The sequence below is a fragment of the Mesoplodon mirus genome (genome assembly GCF_964341445.2).
Source record: "Mesoplodon mirus genome assembly, chromosome: 9".
Taxonomy (NCBI): Eukaryota; Metazoa; Chordata; class Mammalia; order Artiodactyla; family Ziphiidae; genus Mesoplodon; species Mesoplodon mirus.
In genome coordinates, this window is record NC_138985.1 from 20,702,544 (window position 1) to 20,724,640 (window position 22,097).

Below are 22,097 nucleotides of genomic sequence, written 5' to 3' on the forward strand. Positions count from 1 at the left end.
CCCAGCTCAAGGCTGTCCAAGAACTTTCGTCTCACTGAGAATCAAACCCAAGTCCTTACAAGGGTTTAGCCGACTGGGCCTCCCTGTGTGGGCCAGCTCCTTTCGCGCCATGCTTCACCTACAGCAGCTCAGGCACCCGGCCCTTTGCTGTACAGGAGCATGACCAGCTAAGCGTGCGCCAGCTTCAGGGTCTTCCCCCACGGCCCCCTCTGCCCAGTATCCACAAGACTCTGATTTCACGCAGGGCCTGGCCTCAAGCCTCTTCACACAGGCCTTCCCTGACTAGCTCATGTATAAGAGCACACCCTGCTCTTCCTCACACTGACTTTTCTTCTCCTGGCATCACATGCTTATTTGTTTACTGTTTCTATCCCCTTCTAAGTTCCTAGAGGCTGGGAATCTATTTGGTTCCCCCTGTATTCCAGCCACGGCTTGGCACATAACAGGAGCTCAATATATATTTGTTAAAGTAATGAATGAACCCATTAAGTCAAAAAGGCAAGGAGCAGAACAGTGTATATATTGATAATACACACCTGTTTATTAAAAAAGGAAAAGAAACAAGCACATCTATGCTTGCCCATCTTTGGGAGGATTTAACAGCCATGGCCTCTGGGAGTGTGAACGGGTAGCTGGGGACAAGGGGAGGAGGGATGTTGGCAGTGTGGACCCTTTTGGTACCTTTTGAATTTTTTAGCAAGTACTTGCATTACTCATTGGATGAATTAAAAAATATACATACGTATATCAAATCATTACATTATATACCTAAAACAAATACAATGTTCTGTCAATTATATCTCAACAAAAAGTCCCCGTGTAACAATTCCTCCCCCAAAGTGGTGTAAGGGACACTTCCACCAGTATGTGAAAACATATATAAAATCACGGTACACAAACTCCATATGTCAATACATAACTTAAGAAATGACTTTCTGGGACTTCCCTGGTGGCGCAGTGGTTAAGAATCCACCTGCCAATGCAGGGGACACGGGTTTGATCCCTGGTCCAGGAAGATTCCACATGCCGTGGAGCAACTAAGCCCGTGTGCCACAACTACTGAGCCTGCGCTCTAGAGCCTGTGAACCACAACTACGGAGCCCACATGCTGCAACTACTGAAGCCTGCCTGCCTAGAGCCCGTGCTCCGCAACAAGAGAAGCCACTGCAATAAGAAGCCCACACACTACAACAAAGTGTAGCTCCCGCTCGCTGCAACTAGAGAAAGCCTGCGCGCAGCAACGAAGACCCAACGCAGCCAAAAATCAATCAATAAAAAGAAAAAGAAAAAAGCAATGACTTTTTTTCATTGTAACACCGTTCAATGTAGTTTATTGTAACTCAGGTTAAGAGACATTACATCTTGTGCCTATAGTCACAGTTCTCAGAAAAATCCCACGTATGCAAAAGTCCGTTAGAGACCTAAATAAAAAGTAACTGAAAAGAGGACTAAGAAAGAAGAAACAAAGGCAGATCAGCTTGGGCTTCCCTGGTGGCACAGTGGTTAAGAATCCACCTCCCAATGCAGGGGACACGGGTTCGAGCCCTGGTCCGGGAAGATCCCACATGCCGCGGGGGCAACTAAGCCCGTGTGCCACAACTACTGAACCTGTGCTCTAGAGCCTGTGAGCCACAGCTACGGAGCCCACATGCCACAACTACTAAAACCCACCTGCCTAGAGCCCATGCTCCACAACAAGAGAGGCCACTGCAATGAGAAGTCCATGCACCGCAACGAAGAGTAGCCCCTGCTCACTGCAACTAGAGAAAGCTCGCGTGCAGCAACGAAGACCCAACGCAGCCAAAAATTGAAAAATAAATAAATAAATTTAGGAAAAAAAATATAAAAAAAGGCAAATCAGCTTAATGGCTTACTTGTGGTTTAAATATATATATATATATATATAATATGCATATATTATATATATATAAAACATATCCATACCTCCCAACCCCAAAGTCCAGCCTGGGTGGGGCAATGACTTTTCCAGGTCTTGGAGTCTTATGACTCTCTGTTGGACCTGTTAATGTCCTGGCCATCCACAGTCCTGATCATAAAATAATTATGAGAAGACATGGTCAGAGCAGACTTAGCTTACATTTGTGAGAAGGGGCAAGAGGCAGTGGTGGAATGCTGGACTTGGACTTGGAACACCTGGGAGAGGGGCCCAGCTCTCTCTCTGCTTGAGGGACTCTGGGCAAATCACCTGCATGGCTTCAGTGAGTCGGGGCATAACAAGGGGGTATAGAGGCTGGATCTCAGAGGTCGCTCCAGCTTTAGCATTCTGGAGTTCCGTTTGGATCAGATGTTACCTGCTGGACCACACAAATGGACAGACAGGTGCTAGCCTCTGCGATCCATAGAGACACAACCCCTATGTCGCAGGGATACTCCTACTGGACACTGATACAGCTGCATGTCCTCTTGGCTACCTGAGCCTGGGGATGACTGAGCCAGAAAGCTGAGGCTCACCCTCGTGCTTCCAGAAGCTTCCTCCTCAAGCCTGGGGCTTGAGGCTTTTGCACCTCTGCATCTGCCAACTTGGATTACCAAGGGAAGTGCTCTGGGCACTGCCGCACACGAGCTGAGGAAAACAACCTGGAGCCGGGCGTGGACAGGGCTGCCTCTGTGTCCCCAGAGCCGGGCCCACCCTGGGAGATCAAGGGCAATGTCGGGTGGTTTTGTGAACCAGAAGGGCAGACTAATTAAGGTGAACTTCCCTTTCCTCAAAAATGCTGGCAAGAAAAAACTGTGCAGGAGAGCTCTCAGTGAGTTTGGGGAAAGGCCCTGAGTTGGGGAAGGGTGTGGGAGTGGGAGAGGCAACTCGTGGACATTGGACATCAACTCTCAAATGATCTGTAGGAGGGGAAGGAAGGAAATGGCGCGGATGCTCAGGAATTGGCCTCTCACTTCGGAACGCCCCATGTTACTGTTTTCCTTATTAGATTTGTCTTGCTAACTATTTTAGCAGAAACTAATGTGAAGATAGGTCTGTGCATGCCCTCTGTGCGTGCCACTGAATTGGTGGAGAGACGTTTAGGAGTGTGCTGGGTTTCAGAGGGGGTTCCCTGTGGAATCAAGGAATTCTCTCTGGATAGTCCTCCAAATCCAGTTTAGGGTATGGTTACTGTCTGGGAGAGGAAGAAAGGGTAAAATGAAAATACTGCAGTCAAACGAGAATGAGAAAGAAAATATGTCTTTCAAAAGGAGTCTGATGATGACTATGGTTTGATTTTCTTAACCAATACTTGCTTTTAAGTCTAATTCTGCCCTTATTTTGAAAACTCAGGAGTTCTAGACTTTGAAGTTGTCTTTTTGGGCGGGAGGCGGGGGGTCGAAGGTGCACAAAGTTGTCACAGTAAGAAAAGGGCCACTAAAAGGGGTTGTCAAAACTCCATCTCTGGATATTCAAGAAGACGTGAGACAGCATTTAGGCTGGTGGATTCAGATTGAAGGAGTGGCAGAATCACCCACAGAATGGGGGGTGGATGGGTGGGGTAGGGACTGCACTTCTTTATTTCAAAAAGCCCCAGAGAGGACCGTAATTCAATCCAATTCTCTGCTGTCTGTCACCTCTGAAATCCCCTCCCCCAGGTCCAAACTCCCTGCTGAGAATGACTATTGAACACATGGCCTAAAAAATGAATCAGCCTGTGAAGTTTCTCCCTGCACTATGGTTATAAAATCTTACTGTACCTGTAAGAGCTGTGCCCCATAGGAACCTCCTAGGCCTTCGAGTGGAAGAACTGAGGCTTTATCTTTTTTTTTTTTTCCTATTTAAGTGCATGTCAGCACAGACTGTATAGACTGCAGGCACTTCAGGAAGCAGCTGAGATGGAAAAGTCTGTCTTGACACCAGAGGAAGATAAAGTCCCCATTTCCCAGCTCCAGGGCCTGCTCTGTCATCCACCCGTTGGCACTTCAAACAATGTCTTTTGTGAGCAGCTAAATATGACAGATAATATAATTTTATATTTACAGTTGTTACACTTTCAAAAACGCCACCTGTATCCATCACCGTTCTCCAAATCCGTAAGGGGGCCCCTCACTGCTCCTTAAACTAAAGCCCTCACTCTTTGAAAGTGGCTTTTCCTTTTTCTCAGTTGGCGTCCAAAGCTTTCAGTGGTCTGGCTCCAAGGTGATCTTCCTAACTGCCCTCTCCCATCCCCCCTGCAACCTACTTCTATCACTTCGAGGCCCGCTGCTTCACTGTTTCATATTCCTCTTTAATGTGGTAATGACTGCAGGGAATTGCATCATTAGGATTATGGATACATCTTAACTATTCCCCAGTTGCTGAATTTTTTCCTGTTCCTCTTCTCTGAATTTTGCCAGGATGGGTGCAAGGAATCATCTAGGTCGGGGGCGGGAGGAGGGGGGACTGACTTTTTTTTTTTTAAGTCGAGGTATAACACGCATACAAGAGATGCTACAGGGCTTCCCTGGTGGCGCAGTGGTTGAGAGTCCGCCTGCTGATGCAGGAGACACGGGTTCGTGCCCCGGTCCGGGAAGATCCCACATGCCGCGGAGCGGCTGGGCCCGTGAGCCGTGGCCGCTGAGCCTGCGCGTCCGGAGCCTGTGCTCCGCAACAGGAGAGGCCACAACAGTGAGAGGCCCACGTACCGCAAAAAAAAAAAATGAGAGAGAGATGCTACAAATCACAAGTGTGCCACCTGATGACTTTGGATGTACAAAACACCCTCATGTAACCAGCACCCAGATCCAGAAACAGAAGCTACAAGCACCTCAGAAAAGCTGGGGTAAAGGAAGCTTTTTAAAAAATTCTCATTTTCGGACCCAATCCTTTGAGATTCTGATTCCGAAATGTGAGGTGAAGCCCAGAAATGTGCCTGTTTAAGATCTCCCCAGGGGTTTCCCACGCACCATCAGGCTTGGAGTCCACCAATCTACCAAAGGTTTCCAAATTGCCCCTCAGGTGTCACCCTGGGGGTTGGCGGCAGAGACAGGGAGCCGTCAGACCTGCCTTCCCCTTCAATCAGAGCCGCGGGTATCTCTTTCTTAAACAGGATCTCCCTCTAGATAAGAACAATCCCTTAATCCTCAGTTCTGAAAACCACCTGTATCAGTCGGCGTTCAATCCAAGAAGCAGAACTACTGGATGGATCTGAACATACATGTATATGTACCTGTAGATCTACGGGTCTATTCCAGTTATTGGAGCTTTTGCAACAGCAATTGCTGGTTAAATGACCTCTATGAGGCTGTTGTTTTTGCATCTGATGCTGGAGCATGAAGTCCACAGGGCGGGCAGAGGGAAGAAAAGAAGGATGGAAAGTGGCGGAGACCAAGCACAATCTGGAACCCACAAGCCTTAACTGGAACGCCATGAAGATGGACTGAAACTCCTGTCTGTTCTTGTTGCCTTTGACTTTCATGCTATGCATGTCCCCCCAGAAGCCGGGGCCCTTCATCAAGGAGCTAAACACACAGACCTGGCGCAGGAGTCGGAGAGGCTGAAGGAGGATCCGGGGAAGGTGGAGCAATTGCAGGCCTGGCTGCTGCCCGCGACAGCGAGGTAAGCTGCCGACAGGCAACAACGCATGTGTTACAAAATGGCTGCTGCTGCCCCTCCGTCCTCCAGATCTCCCCGGATCTCTCTGTCTCCAGCCAATGAGCAACCCACAGGACAGGGAATTCTGGGAAATGTAGTTCAGCCCAGCCAGGAGTCAACACCTGACCCGCCACCATCACCCCTCTGATCTTTGATTTTCAAGCTTGGCTGCACATTGGAACCATGTGTGGCATTTTAAAACTCTGACGCCAGGCCTGCCATCAGGATATGTGAAAGCTTCCCAGGTCGCCCTAATGTGCAGTCGAGGCTGACAGACCGACGTGAACCTCAGTGCTATCCCCAACCTGGGGCCACAAACAATAAATTCTACTCTCGTTTTGTCCTAAGAGGAGCATTAAAAGATCTGGTTATTTTTCTGAAGGTCCTAAAATGTTGTTTTTCTCTTTACCCTACTTTCCGGCACCTGTCTGTCCTGCTTCTTGAACCTAGCCACAACCCTCCTCAGCACCCTGGCTGCAACTTGGACGAAGCCCTGCTTGGCTATCCTCCTGGTCTAAGTGGATCACGAGCACGGTGGGCAGACCCTGAGATCATCCCAGAGCCACCAAGCTCAGAGTGAACCGGACTCTCAGAGGTTTTCACTATTAAGCTTCTAAATAAAGCACCTCTTCCTCCTAGGCATAGGCTAATTAAGTGACTATAACAGCAAAGCGGTCAGTGAACACTTAACCACTGTAACCTGAGCCAGTGTTGGCAAGAGCCAGTGCCGTGGGCGCGCAAGTCGTTGAGCTGCCACCGCTGGGTCCTCCTGCTTTTCTTTTTGGCAGTGCCGCACGGCTTGTGGGATGTTCCCCGACCAGGGACTGAACCCGGGAAACGGCAGTGAAAGCCCGGAGTCCTAACCACTAGGCCACCAGGAAACTCCTGCTGGGTCCTTCTTAAGGACGGCTGAAAGAGGAGCCCAAGAGGGGCCACTGCAGGAGAGGAAGTGGGAAAAGAGGTGAGGGCTGGGAATAGCATGGGTTCAAGCTCCCGCAAGGCCACTAACTAGCTGAGGAGCCTTGGACAAATCACGTGATGCTTCTAAGCCTCAGTACCAGCCCTGCCTCCTGCATGGGGTCATGGAGAGAATCAGCAGAGGCAAGAGATGTGAGAGGGCTTGGTGGGAAGAAAGTCCAAAAGCACAGACATTTGTGCGTGCAAGGCAGCAGTGTTAACTCTGTTACAGCACCGGTGTCAGGGAATGGTGATCTAGCTTATGGATTATTTAGATCCTTGCTTTCCTTTTTCTATCTATGATGTGGTTATTTCGAATGAGGTCTGCTGAAGTGTGGGACTCACACCGTTAGTTAAAATAAGGGCTTTGGGATTTCCGTTGCGTTTCTATTATTTAAGCTCTCCCCCTCCTCCCCATTTCAGCAGACAGTGAAGACTGCTGGGCCACGCCAGTCTATATTCTGTAAGTTTACACAGAGAGAACCTTTCTACGAAACAACAGCAAAATAACCTTTCACGGCATCTGTGTGAAATAAAACAGGGGAAGGACCAGGCAGTGCTACAATATTTTTACTGACCCATATCTATTGTTTAAGGTAGTTTTCTGTGCCTGAATTAGATTTGAAGCTCCCTGAGGGCAAGGGCTGACTCTTCATCCCCCTTTATTTGGATTTGCAACAGGGCCTAGGGCAGTGCAGCAGAAAGGATTTTGGACATGGGAAGCCCAAGTTCCAGGTTCTAGGTATAGCCCTGCCCCTCAAAAGTCATTTTAATCCTTCTCTCGGTCTCAGTTTCCTCCTCTATAAAGTAGGAGCTACCAACTTCATGGGATTTTTTTTTTGTGGTACGCGGGCCTCTCACTGTTGTGGCCTCTCCCGTTGCGGAGCACAGGCTCCGGACGCGCAGGCTCATCGGCCATGGCTCACGGGCCTAGCTGCTCTGCGGCATGTGGGATCTTCCCAGACCGGGGCACGAACCCGTATCCCCTGCATCGGCAGGTGGATTCTCAACCACTGCGCCACCAGGGAAGCCCTTCATGGGATTATTGAGTAGTGAGAATTTAGACAATGTGTGGGGAAATAATTCTGTGACCCCAAAGTGCTGTGCCAGTGGGAGAAATGTGATAAGAGCTGTCACTTCTCAAGAATGAGATGTTGGCTGATTTTCTCCTTGAGGATAGGGAGGCACAGAGCAGGGCTGGTCAACCCTGGGCTGCAGATGAGGAGATGCTCAGGGGTGGAGGTGACCAGGAAGGTGATGTCCCCAGGGGCCTGCAGAGTGACAGTGGTGGCTTTCTCACTGCCCACCTGTGCTCCCTCTGCTGCTGCAAGCTGTATGTTGGCCCGGTCCCTTGTTTATTCATTCATTTGTTCATCAAGTGTTTACTGAGCATCTACTCTGTGCCAAGCCCTGTGCCAGAGGTTGAGAATTGAATGGTGAGCAAAACCAGATGAGGTCCCTTCCCTCACGGAGCTGACCTACCCTGCTGATTCCCAAACAGGTTTGGACTCAGGCTTATGCACTGATGGAGCTGGACAAATAGCTTCATGAAGCCTCAGGGGCAGATACAAATGTTGTGTTCTAGTGAGATTCTAGATTGAAGCTGAAAAATATCAACACGTTGAGGCCAGGTCCGCTAAGAAGAAGAAAAAGAAGAAAAGGTAAATTCCCACCAACCCCCTTTCGGGTCTTCCCTTACTGGGCTCCCACCTCAGGTTTCTAGAGTCTTGTTCTTTCTGACGACACCCTCTACTGAAACAGACTCTCGTCTACCTTATTCACACTAAGTTGGTAAATGCTTTGGTGAAAGCCTTGAGGTAAAGGAATGATGTCCCAGCTGGAGAGACAGGTCTGTCAGAGGTCACCCTAAAATCACACTAGGGTGGCCACTTCAGACTGGCATTTGCAGGGACCACAGAGGTGGAGAAAGTGGGGGACTAACAGCGGGGGTAAGTAAAGTAAGCAAACCCCTGTGGTATTTATTGGTTTATTTTATTTTATTTTTTGGCTGCACTGCGCTGCTTACAAGATCTTAGTTCCCTGACCAGGGATCGAACCCAGGCCCTCAGCAGTGACAGCCCAGAGACCTAACCACTGGACCGCCAGGGGATTCCCCCCATGGTCTTTAAAGGTGACCCCAGACCAGGGAGGAGTAAGGGCAGGAGCGGTGCAGTTGTTTTCAGGAGTCTAGCTTTTGATTAGGTGAGGAGGGTTTGCAGGGCCTAAGCCATTACGAAAAGCAAGAAACTAGACAATCAACTGTATAAATGAAAGGGGCCTGCAGCAACCAGAACCCAGAAAACTTCCACCAATCGACGCCCACGTGCAGCAACGAAGACCCAACGCAGCCCAAAATAAATAGGTAGGTAAGTAAATAAATAAATTTATAGATATATGAAAAAATGACCCTCTTTTCCTTCTCATTTTTGACTAAACCGCCAGACAATCCCACTGGTGCATTTCCCGCTGGAATTACAGGACTCCTCTTCACGAGAAAACTAAGACATATTTTATTATAAGACACACCCCAAAGCCAAATTCCTGAAAGACTGTAGGTAATGTGAACCCCAAGTGGACTCATTAAATGAAAACTTTGTCCTCCAAAATAAAGCACAGACACTCAAGCCCACACAAAACAAATGCATCGCATTGGGAATGATTAGAAGGCAAACACCCTCGTAGTGGATACCAGGTGGAGGAAGAGAACCTTGCCGGCCACCAGGGCCCCTCTGTGCGTCTGTCCCAATCGCAGCCCCTCCCTCCTTCCAAAGTAGCCACACTCTTGACTTAGGGTCTTTACAGTAAGTCCCTACCTACAAACCTTCGAGGTGCAAAATTTCAAAGATGCGAACGTGCGTTCACGTGTCCGATCGCGTAAGTCAGTTCACGTGTCAGGCGTGCACTGTCACGTGTGTGCATCCTCTACAAGTGGTTGCGCTTTTGTGTGCTTTACAGTACTGTACAGAGTACAGTAGTACAGTATCTATATTTCAAGCCCAGGATGTCCGGAAGCAAGCGTAAAAGCAGCAGTGATTTAACAGGTAGAGTGTAGCTGATTGTGTTAGTTGGGTACCTAGGCTAACTTTGTTGGACTTACAAACAAACTGGACTTATGAACGCACTCTCGGAACGGAACTTCTTCGTATGTAGGGGACTTACTGTATTTCCTTGTGTTTATTTATGGTTTGATCACCCTAGTGTGTATCCTTAGACGCTGTTGTTTAGTTTTGCCCTTTTAGATGTCTTTTAAGCTTCTTTCAAGTGACCACTTCCCTCCATCTATTTCCCATACAGTTTATCTGTTGAAGACTCAGGCTGTCTAACCTGCAGTTTCCTGCTGTCTGGGTTTTGCCCTTGGTGCATGCCAACACATCCAGGTGCATGCCAACACATCCAAGTGCATGTATTCTTAATGCAAATAATCACCTGTTTAAAAAAAACCTGTATGCAAGCTATGTTCTTAAGGAGGGCATGACCCACCATAATCGCTTTCTCATGAGTGTGTGGGCAAAGGGAGCTCTCACAATAGAAGTAATGAAGCAGGGAGAAAAACGTGATCTGGGGGGAGCTCTCTGTGGAACTAGTGATTTTTGAAATTTTTTTTTTTGCAATTGGAAGTGACCGAGGAATGCTTCTCTTTAATGTCTTCCACTATAGTTTGCTTTAGTAGGAAACACATTTGCAATGGGCTCTGGAATCACGTTATGCTCCAGGGTCCAGGGTTGTATCCCATTAGGTTTTATCAGAGATGATTGCATAATAGAAGCCTGGATGTAGTAAAAACCTAAAGAATCTAAACCACTAACCAGACTCACCAAATGTAATAAATATAAGTGATAGATGAAAGGAAGATAGATCTGGCCATTTACTTATGGTTTGGAGCAATAAAAGCAAGCTTTAAATTTTTTTCTTTAATCTTAGCAGGCAGTCACATGAACATACTTATTAGCATTTTCAAAAGGCTTTATCAAATATTGACTTAATAAAGAAATGTATCCACTCAACGGTGACCTCCAGACACCCCCGGTAAGTCCAGGACCCTAAATGATATGCTCCAGGGCTATGGCACCCACACAATGGACAAAAGAAATGAACAGTGTCGTACTTGGAGATGGAAGGTTTTTTAACGCTTAAACTTAAATACGTATGGGGACTGTTTTGATTTGCACAGGAAAAAAAAAGCTCCCAAACTGATGGATACAATAAAAATATTCAAAAGTCAAGGACCTCTTAAAATATACACACTACTATATATAAAATAGATAACCAACAAGGACTTACTGTATAGCACAGGGAACTATACTCAATATCTTGTAATAACCTATAACGGAAGAGAATATTTAAAAAGTATATATATATATTTATATGTATATGTATAACTGAATCACTTTACTGTACATCTGAAACTAACACAACATTGTAAATCAACTATATTTCAATAAAAAAAAAAAAGACGAGAGATAACAACAACAAAAGTCAAGGCACTCTTCAAACCCAACAGGCCACAGACACAACCTTTAAAACTTTACTACAGGGCTTCCCTGATGGCGCAGTGGTTGAACGTCCGCCTGCTGATGCAGGGGACACGGGTTCGTGCCCGGGTCTGGGAAGATCCCACATGCCGCGGAGCGGCTGGGCCCGTGAGTCGTGGCCGCTGAGCCTGCGCGTCCGGAGCCTGTGTTCCGCAACGGGAGAGGCCCCAACAGTGAGAGGCCCGCGTACCGCAAAAAAAAACAAAACAAACAAACTTTACTACAGCATTAGTTGTACAGCCACAAAAGGGGCCTGAAAGACACTGGGGGGATAAAAGTAATTAGACAGAGGCCTTAACTGGTCCCATTCTGGTTCTCTATTCTTCTTGCTTTCCTTGGTTCTTTTAGGGATTGTATTTGTGAAAGAAATCAGGAGTGTGCATCCTCCTCACTGTTAGCAGTGGGGCTGGGAAGGAGCAGTGGTGGAAGATAATCAGAAGAAGGACTTAGTGTAGATTTGACAGCCAGACTGATTTCTCTGCTGGGCTCAGGAGTTTCTAAAATCTGCTGGCAAGATTGGCTCCTGTTCTTAGCGTGTAGATGCTAAAGTGGTTTCCAACCCTGGTTTTTACAACGCTCTAGGGCATTTCCAATACAATGTGTGTGTTTAAAATTCTCAAAACCAAATTAATCTGAATTCGCTGAAAAGGCAAATATGATTCAGAAGATTTTTTCTTAGTTATTGTCTGGTTCACCTTTCTGAAACGCTTCATACTCCTTCTTGGAACTCCTTCCTGCCTGGGCTCTGTGACCGTGTTACTCTGATGTTTCAAGTCTAACCCCTTGCCTTCCTGGCTGGTTCCTGCTGCTGCTCCAGGCCTCATCTCTGGATCACTAAAAATTCCACAGAGCTCTTCCTTGAAGGCTTTTCTTGTCCCTGCCCCCCAGCTCCAGCCCCCACCCGAAAGCCCTTCATGGACTCCTCTTCTCAAGATTTCCAACTCCAGCCTCTAAGAGCTCCCCGCTGTACGAAATACGAAATGTGAAATTTCTCAAGGGGAGGCTGGGCTGGGGCCCAGCAGTGATGCTCAAAGATAGAGCAGAACTTGGAAAGGGAGTTAAATCTACCATGGCTTCCGGGCTTCTATGAATTCACTTCTCAGGCTGGGTTGGGCTCGGCCTAAGCACGTTACACGCATTATGGCATTTAATCTTCACACCACCTCTCTGAGGAAGCACGATTATACCCATTTTCCACACTTGAGATTTAAGCTAGGAGAGGGTGGGCGCTAGATGAAGCAGAGCTGGGCTGTGAGCCGTCACACTCTTCCGTCTGAAGCAGGGGATTTTGTCCTTCCGTCTCTGGACAAACAGACTGGCTGGATCAGGGCCTGGCAGGAAGGTGAGTCCAAGCCGCCATGATGCAGGAGTAACCAATCAAAAGGACTAGGAGCTCAGCTAGAGTGTGTGTGAGTGTGTGTGTGTGTGTGTGAGAGAGAGTGTGCGTGAGAATGTGTGAGTGTGTGCGTGAGTGTGTGAGAATTGTGTGTGTGAGAATGTGTGTGTGTGAGTGTGTGTGTGTGTGTGTGTGTGTGTTAGAGTGACTTAGTCTGCGTGGAAGGTGGTGGTAGGTAGTGAGGTACGATCAAAGAGACAGGAAAATGCTCACAGGAACGAGCAGGTGCCCTCAGATGGATCTCACACCACAGGTCCCTGCCTACACATACAGCCCTATTCCGACTAGAACGCAGGGAGTTAAAAATGAAACAGCCCTCGAAACGGAAACCAAATTATCCATGGCAATTTATTAAATAACTAAGGTTTTCTAGGCCTTATTAAAATAAATGTTTAGTGTATTTTCTTATCCTCTGACGTTCACTTCTGCGCTTGTCAGCACCTGCTGGCAGCAGCTGGAGTAATCTGGCCAATTTTGCTGTATGTGCAAATCAATTTGATTTCCCCCCAAAAAGATAAAAATCAGTAAAGTGATTAAGTTACAATTAAGGCATGTCATTGAAAGCACAGATAACAAGAAAAGGCTGAACAGGACACACCCTGAGGTCACCACTGACTTCCTTCTACTCAAATTAAATGATTTTTCCCCTCATTCTTCTTGCCTGCTCTACTGTATAGGATATTCCGGGTGATCACCACTCCTCCTCCTACTTCTGGAAATTCTCTCCTCTTCTGGCTTCCATCGTGCTGTCCTTATGCCAGGTTCCCTTCTTGGCTCTTGTACTGGTTCCATAAATGATAATCTGTTCAGCCATCCATCCATCCATCCATCCATCCCTCCATCTTACAGATATTTAATAACCCAGTGTGCCAGGCACTAGGAAAAAGGATGGGGCATATTTATGCCTGGTTTTACAGTTGAAAATGCTTTTATATTATTTCATTAATTTCTTGCTACAACCATGTGAGGTGGCTATTGGTACCTCCATTTTACAGAGGAGGAAACAGGTTCTGAGAGGATCTGGGATTTATTCATACCAGCATAGCCAGCAGGTGGCAGAGTCTGGACAGGAATTCAGGTTTTCATGCCAGTAAGAATTCCTAATGGCATTCTCTTACATACTGGTCAAGTAGAATTTTGCAACTAGTGTCATTATTATTCCTAATTAAATGTCATGATGCAGTCAATACATATCTATTGAAACTGTGCTAGGCTCTGGGGGATGCAGAGTCTGGGTCCCCACCCTCATAGAACTTGTGGCCTAGTAGGGGAGACATCAATTATATATTTACACCACAAACATTTGCTTTTAAGGTATGAGGGAGAGTGGACCTAGTTATGAAAATCAGGAAGTCTTTCAAGAGGAAGTAATCATTAAGATGCATTCTGAAGGATGAGTCAGAGTTTTGGGAAGAGGGGATGAAAGAAAATCATATACAGAGAAGGAAAAGCACGTGCAAGGGCCCTGTGGCAGGAAGACCCAATGTGCTGAAATTTTAAACGCCAGCTTGACTGGCATATAGAGACTGAAAGGGAGCCCAGCACAGGATGTGGTTCAGACCATGCAAGACTTTGTCGCCATGACAATGATTTTTACTTTTAGCTTCAGAGCAATGGGTAGACACGAGTTAAGAGAGTGACATGATTAACTTCTTTGATTCTAACTTCTGTGTGCAGAATGAATTGTAGAGGAGCAAGAGTGGAAGCAGGGAAAACAGCTGGAGGGCTTCTGCAGTTGTCCAGGTGAGAGGTGATGATAGCTCGGACCAGGGTGGTGGTGGTGGAAATGGTGACAAGAATCCCACGGGTGCTCCTTGCTCTGTTCCAGCCCATTGTCTCCCTAAACCCTGTCACCAGAGCGTGCACACGAATTTGCAGTACGTGGAAGCTTGTCCACACTTCAGGGCTCTGCGGGAGTCTCCTCTCCCAGGAAGCCTTCTCCAGATAACGCTAGTCCTCCGAGATCTTTCAGAAGTTGAGACTACCTTCTGTATGGTTCCCTTCAAACCTGCTTCTTCTCGATGGCTTGGCTGTTCTCCGATCGTTTCCTGAAGATGCCTTCATTTCTCTTGTCTTGCTTTCTTCCTTTGGAAAGTAAATGCTTTGTTGGCATTTGCTGAATGGTGTCAACAAGGCTCCTCTGGAAATGACATTAGTAAATGATTACTCATGCCAAATGCCTTTTTTTGTTGTTTTCTAAATTAAACACTGGTTGCTTTAAATCCGTCTTCATGATCTTGTTCTATCGAAACGTATGTCCCAATTTTTCAATTCTTTCCTCTAAACTCTTTTCCATATATCTCCTAGTAGAAAGCAGTTTCAGGGGGAATGGAGTGGGGGGGGGGTGCGGTCAGCAGGGTCATTAAACAGGAGCTATCTGACCAGAATTCCTATGCCTCTGAATGGGGCATTTGATTAATCCTTTCCACGGGCACCATTAGTCATGCCTTGATGGAATCTCATTTTATAGCCCTTAATACACGGACCCAATTTATCCACATCACATTGTATTCGAATACTTGTCATCCAAGTTATTAGCTATCTCCTTCTCAGTGTAAAATCATCAGCCAGTTTGATTAGCTTATTCCCTGGGGATGATGGGGAAGATAAGAAGAGACACAGTACAACATGACCACCAAGGGTTTGGCATCCTCAACAGCAGACAGCTAAGTGGAATCCACTTACGGAGCTGGGGTGGCCACATAAACACCTGCCCCCCGTGAGAGGGTGTCTGTGTGGTACCCAGGACCCATAGCCACAAAGGGTTGGCCGTGGTCATGCCTGGTGGCACTGAGCCCTCATCCTGAGTGGGATCACTTCAATAAAAAAGAGTGAGGCGGGCTTCCCTGGTGGCGCAGTGGTTGAGAGTCCGCCTGCCGATGCAGGGGACACGGGTTCGTGCCCCGGTCCCACATGCTGCGGAGCGGCTAGGCCCGTGAGCCATGGCCGCTGAGCCTGCGCGTCCGGAGCTTGTGCTCCCTAACGGGAGAGGCCACAACAGTGAGAGGCCCGCATACCGCAAAAAAAAAAAAAAAAAGAGCAAGGCTTCTCTCCCTCCTGCTTTCTAACATCCCCTGCCCCCCAAATATCCTTCCCGAGAGGCACAGCTCAGAAGCCCCTCTTTATTCCAGGACATCACTGCGGCCTGAAATCCCTGTTCTTCCCCTCCTGGGGACCTGGCAGGCAGAGAATCTAGAAGGAGACGCACAGCGCTGTTTATCGCTCTCTCACCAGCACAGAGTTGGCTCTAAGCAGCCAGCCTCTTCTCCCTCTTCTCTGGAACCAAGCCTGAGCCCTGGGGCTCAGAGGTGGCTTCAGTCCTGTCTAAGGAAGAGAGAAGGGGCCCGCGTGACCCCTATGGGATGGTGGGCTCAAAGCCCTCAGAGAGTTTCCAATGCCTTTTCCCCTCCCCTACCACCCATCCGCAGCTCAATCAGGCAAAACTCCCTCAGCCCGTTCTGGGGTCCTTTTAAAAGCTCCCACCATTTTTCACCAAAGATCCTTTATCAATCACCCTCGTGCTTTTCTGAGCCCGGCAAGAGGAGGATGAAAGAGGCTCTCTCCTTCAGGAGGTGGAGCCTCACTCCCTTCCCCAAGACTATGGGCTGGACCTAGGGACTGGCTTCTTCTAATGGATAGCATCAAGCACAAGTGGCTGACAGTGTGTCACTCCTGAGAAGAGGTGACAAACGGCCTTTTGACTCCCCCGCCTCTTCCTCAGATCGTTGGCTCTGAGGGCAGTGAACCGCTATGCTGTCAGCAGCCCTATGGGGAGGCCTAAGGTACTGAAAGCGAGAAACCGAGGCCTCCTGCCACCAGCCAGGTGAGCGGGCCACCCTGGAAGTGGGTCTTCCGGTGCCAGCCAAGCCTTCGGCTGACAGCAACCCTGGAAGACAGCTGGACGGCAACCTCACGAGAGACCCTGAGCAAGAACCACTCAGCTAAGCTGCTCCCACGTCTTGACAATAAATAGTTATTGTTTTAAGTGGCGAAATGTTGGGGTCACTTGTTACGTAGCAGTAGGTTACTAATACACTCTCACTACCTCAGAGGAAGGCCTTGGTCCCCTCCCTCCCTTCAATTGCCTTCTCAGGTTCCATCTGGATCTCCTTTCTGTTCAGGGAGTCTGATGTCCCTCTGGTACGCTCTACTTACTGTCTGTCCCCGGCCTCTACTGTGGGTCCCCACAGTCTCGAGGGCTCTTTCCCGACCAGAGGGGGAGGTAAGGGAGGAGCTCCCCTGTGGCCTGGGTTTGGAATTCTAGCTCCTTGCCTACGATCCAAAGTGACATCTGGCATTAGGAGAATGACCCTTTGCAGAGAGCAGCCTTCCTCAGGCCACGCAATTCCCTCGTCTGTGAACTCGGTGGGGCTTAATGACTTGACTTAGGCCGACAGGCAGCAGGAAAAGACTTTGCAAAATAACCAAAATAACGTGTCCCCTTATGTATCATATGCACCTCTCCTGTACCCTTTCTGCTCACCTGCAGCTTCTGCAAAAGGTCATGTCTCGTTTCAACTTTGCAGTTAAGTGCATCTGACACTAAGTGTGGATTCCAGAACTGGATGGAGATGTAATCTGGCTTAAATGTTGCAAGGTGCACCCCGCTACCCCAGCCCGCTGGCTGTGTCCGGCCACAGTCATAAAGGAGGAGGAGATCCCGTTCTCGCTTCTCTCATAATCGTACAAGAGGCACAATGTAGCTTTTGATAAAAAAATAATTCAGGCAGCTCTTCCATCTGATCAAACCCTAGCAATTTTATATCTCAGTTCTACGGGGCAAGGTCAGACAGTTGTAGATGTCAATATTTTGGAAGGCTTGGAAAAGTGGAGTGGCCCTCAAAGCAGTGGTTCTCAAAGTACAGCCCCTGGGGGAACAGCATCAGCATCACCTGCTGGCTTGGTGGAAATGCAAATTCTCGGGCCCGACCCCAGACCCACGGAGGCAGAAACTCTGGGGGTGGGACCCAGTCACCTGTATTTAAACGAACCCCTCCCACCACCCCAAAGGAACAATTCTGATGCACGGCTAAGGGCTGAATATCACTGACTTAAAGGATTAAATATCTAAATCATTCATTCATCCATTCATTCATAAGACGTTGACTGAGTGCCTACTATTTGCCAGACACTCTGGGGCGATGAAGCGGAAGTGGAAGGAACTCCTTCCTCAAGGATTTCATAGTCCTCCCTTCCCTTGCTTTGTGACAAAGCGTGAGAAGAGAGCAGAACTCGAAGACCCTGATTCAAGGAATGGAAACCACTCCTTACATGTAAAGAGTCTTTTCAATGGACAGGAGGCACACCAAAATTGTTTTTTTTCCAGGAATGATCATACTCTCAAAATAGTAACTTTTCTAAAGTAAGTAAATGTGTGGGTTTAATATATCATGTACAGCTGGCTCAGCCTTTTTAGCTTAAAAAAAATATATTATGTGATCTCACCATGAATGAAATGCAGAATTACCTTAAAGATTCACTTCGTTTTGTGCCTGTCTTTTTTTTTTTTTTTTTTTTTTTTTTTTTTTTTTGCGGTATGCGGGCCTCTCACTGCTGTGGTCTCTCCCTTTGCGGAGCACAGGCTCCGGACGCCCAGGCTCAGCGGCCATGGCTCACGGGCCCAGCCGCTCCGTGGCATGCGGGATCTTCCCGGACCGGGGCACAAACCTGCATCCCCTGCATCGGCAGGCGGACTCCCAACCACTGCGCCACCAGGGAAGCCCTGTGCCTGTCTTTTAATGAACAAGCTATTCTGTTGTTTCATCATCTTCCATGAAGTCACACTTCCTCCCCTCTTTTTCTGTAAGTAAGATGCCTTATTCAGCCTTGGAGCTAAGATGTATCGTGCTTCCTATGACTGGGCTCGATATCTCTACATTTGTTAACTCATTTGACCCTCCCCAACCTTATAAAGTAGATGCAGCAAACAGTCTATAGGTGAAGAACAGAGGCTGGAAGAGGCAGGAACAGGAACCCAGACCCACCTTTGTTTTTTGTTTTTTTTTTTTGCGGTACGCGGGCCTCTCACTGTTGTGGCCTCTCCCGCTGCGGAGCACAGGCTCCGGACGTGCAGGCTCAGTGGCCATGGCTCACGGGCCCAGCCGCTCCGTGGCATGTGGGATCTTCCCGGACCGGGGCACGAACCCGTGTCCCCTGCATCGGCAGGCAGACTCTCAACCACTGCACCACCAAGGAAGCCCCAGATCCATCTTTTAACCCCACACAAATTATCCTGTGCTGTCGTCGAAGCCCCACTGGGTCATTTTGCTGCTCATTAATTGGGGGAACATAAAAGGAAATATAGCCTCCCCTAGAAGACTACTAGTATGAAGCACTGGCTAAAGCTCAATTGGGGGATTTATTTTTAAACATTAAAGTTCACGCTGCATTCCTCCGTCAGTACCACGGGTCATGAGGAACTGGCCACCAACTCTTCCTGGTCACCGGCACCGGTGGCCTGTGTGAGAATCTGCTCGATGCTCAGCAGATCTCGCTTTGAGAAGATGCTCCACATTGGTTCCTTTCTCAGGCCGCCTCAGTGACGTTCAAGGATTCACTGAAACACTATTGGGGCAGATCAATTTCCTGTGGTTAGGCATGAAGTTGAGTTAATCCAGCCAAGCCTGAGCCCTTGGGATGATGGATGCCCAGTTAACCCAGCTGCTGCAGGGGTGAAAGGTATCACTGGTGGCCACAGAAGAAACCAAAGCTGTCTGGCTGGACCAGTAACACACTCAGCCCCTTGACACAAGCACAAGGCCTGCCCTGGCCAGCCAAGTTCATCCACCACACAGGCCTAGCGTTCAATTACGGGGGCGTCACGGCTCACCCACAAGGCAACTAAGAGGCACCAGGAGACCGCTTCTGCCTGTTGCATTCTTGGGAATAACCTGGTGACTTTAGTTTTATGCAACTGAGAGAATCTGAAGTCCACGTGGGCTGTGTAGAAGACCACACAGGTATCTTTCAAGACACATACAGAGCAGGCAACTTGAGGTGAACCCAAACACACCCTCCTTCACCATCGGCTTTCTGTAATCAAGGCTTTGTGGAACATCAAGTCCAACCCCTAGTTCTAATTCAGGGGTGCTTGTCGGCTTCTGCCGAGACACTGATTTGATGAGTGGCATTCCATGGAACTACAGACAGGAGATGCTGAGCTTCCCAGTGTTATGATTTATTTCAGGATTCTGAAATGGGGAACGCACCTATTGATGGCACACTGGAGGCTGGGAGATTCTGAGAGAGCACTTCACGCGTATAAATGGCACACGCGAGGAAACAATTTGCTTATGGTTACAATGCCGAAGCTGGGGACCATCCCATTGTGCTCACCACCCTCACGGAGTGATGGCTCCACGGGAAACCGCTGGGATCAGATGATCCTGCATTTGGACACCCCTACGCCGCCTCATTTATCTACCTGTGACAGGGACAGTGCTGGAAGAGAATCAAAAGATGACAAATTGTTTCTGGTTTTAAAGGAGCTGTTCAGGCTGGGTGTACTCCCGGGGGGAACCAGGTTTCATGCCAGCAGCCATCACTTCATTCTGTTATGAGGCCACATTTTGGCAAACACCAACCGGCAGATGACTGCTATCTCCTTTCACCAGTGGATTTAAAGACACTTGCTCTGAAAGTCTGAAATCCAGCCATTCTGAAGATGTGTACAGCACAGAGCAGACCTGCCCACACACTGCTGTGAGGCAGGATGGCAGGCATTAGACAAGAGTTCCAGATGAGAGGGATTTTGTTTCCCCATGTTGAGGCAGACAGATAACAGGGGAATGATTTTGTAGGATTCCACAGCAGAGATACAATATCAGCAAATGACTCTGGGAAAGACTGCCTTGTGTAAGGAGATAAAAATTCCTAGGATACTGGCCACTGGAATCTGCTTTTGTGGATACAGACCTCCCTCCACCCCAAGCTTCCAACTTCCCTGGGAGCAGGGAGAAGGCACATGGGAGTTTCAAGATGGTTTCAAGACCCGAGCATAACCTGAGCCCTCCACCATGCCTCTGCTTACAGCCGGTGGTCCAGCCAAGGCTGGGCATCATTCTGGCTGTCACCCGTCTTCCTTCTTTCCAGCTGATGCTTCCTCTCTGGGAAGGACCATATAATTCATGGTTGATACACTCAGTCCTCTGGAGGTGAACGCTCCTCAGCCCATCCACTTTGTGTTTCTTCTCCGCCATGTGCTGGAATTTGCAAGGCTGGAGAAGTGTCCCGCTACGCTCGCATATACAGGTGCCAGGTGCCTATTCTAAGCATTGTGCTGGTATCTACTCATTTTATCCTCCTGAAAGTCTTTGAGACAGGTACTAATAGTATCCTCATTTTGCAGATGGGGAAACTGAGGCACAGAGAGATTGAGGCTTCGGCTGAAGGTCACCTAGCTGGTCCATGGCAGAGCCACAGTCACGCCCAGACAGCTTGGCTTTAGACTCTGGCTGGCGCTAACCCCTTTGCTGCTACCTTTCCAACACAACCCGCCTTCAAACACAGCAGCTGAAGCCCACGTGGGTCCTGGTTAGGCCAGGCCTTTCTCCTTCCCAGGCCTCTGGATTCAGTGGATGCCCGGAGCTGGAGCACAGAGCCTGCAATGTGAAAAGACACAGGCTCATCTCCAATCCCCCTGACTGGTTTCAAAGTTCAGGCCAGACGTCCAAACGCTTATTCTGTGTTTGTTTGTTTTGAACATTCCACCATGATGCCCCCAGATGCTTCACAGACGGTCTCTCTGTTCTCCTTCCTTAGGCGAGCATCTGGACCCCTCCCCGCATACCTCCTCCCACCTCTGGCAACACTCCTGCTGCCAGGGACTGATGTTCCCTGCCTCACCTCATTATACATTTCAGCTGAAAACTCCTATTTTCCACGTGGCAGCGAGGAGTATTTATAGCACAAGTCACATGCCAAGGTGTTCTCAAGTTTATCATTTGGAATAATAACTTTGGAGCACAGTCACCATGCCCATTCCACAGATGGGTAAGGAGAGGTGGGAGGTCACAGCAAGGTTTCCAAGGAGTCCTAAACTGCCAGGTCTCTTGAGCCACTTCTGTACAATCCTCTCTCCAGATTGCTTTCTCTCATCTTCCTGTTTAACAAACTTATTGAAGGCCTGGGAATGAGAGATGCTCTCAAGATCAGGTCGTACTGTATCTGTGTCTGCACTCCAGTTCCCAGAAGACTAATGAGCAACTCTAAGGTCCAGTGGCAGGAACATCAATGCTTAGGTTTCTGCCAAAACCCATTCTCATTAGTAGGCTTACGTGCATGAAACACATATGTGGAGTTTTCAGTCTGCACAATTCTCTCATCACCCGTTACAACTAATCAGAATGCTGAGCGGATTTATTCGCATGCAGAACACAACCAACCGCCTTCAGCGTCTGCTGAAATGACTGTAACCTTCTTCTGATGGAATCCTCAGGCCAAGAAATGAAAAGGTAGATCATAACCTTATAGGCAGACTGAATAATAGTCCTTCAGAGTCAACACTGTAAGACTGTTTTTCAAATAGTTATTAAAGAAAGCTCATGGGGCTTCCCTGGTGGCGCAGTGGTTGAGAGTCCGCCTGCCGATGCAGGGGACATGGGTTTGTGCCCCAGTCCAGGAGGATCCCACATGCCGCGGA

General features: G+C 48.3%; 1 protein-coding gene across 7 annotated transcripts in view; it reads right to left on the minus strand.

Annotated features, from left to right (window-relative positions):
* ATXN7L1 (ataxin 7 like 1) overlaps window positions 1-22,097 on the minus strand; it is a gene marked incomplete at its 5' end in the record, with an annotated part of 244,928 nt that overhangs the window by 118,957 nt on the left and 103,874 nt on the right. Inside the window, one exon of one of the 7 annotated variants that reach the window (XM_082631875.1) lies at window positions 14,073-14,538. The exons of the other annotated variants lie outside the window; for them this stretch is intronic. Within the exon in view, the coding sequence (XP_082488001.1) occupies window positions 14,460-14,538 (79 nt within the window). The 3' untranslated portion in view covers window positions 14,073-14,459. Of the gene's footprint in view, window positions 1-14,072; window positions 14,539-22,097 lie in introns of those variants that run through there. 7 annotated transcript variants of the gene reach the window in all.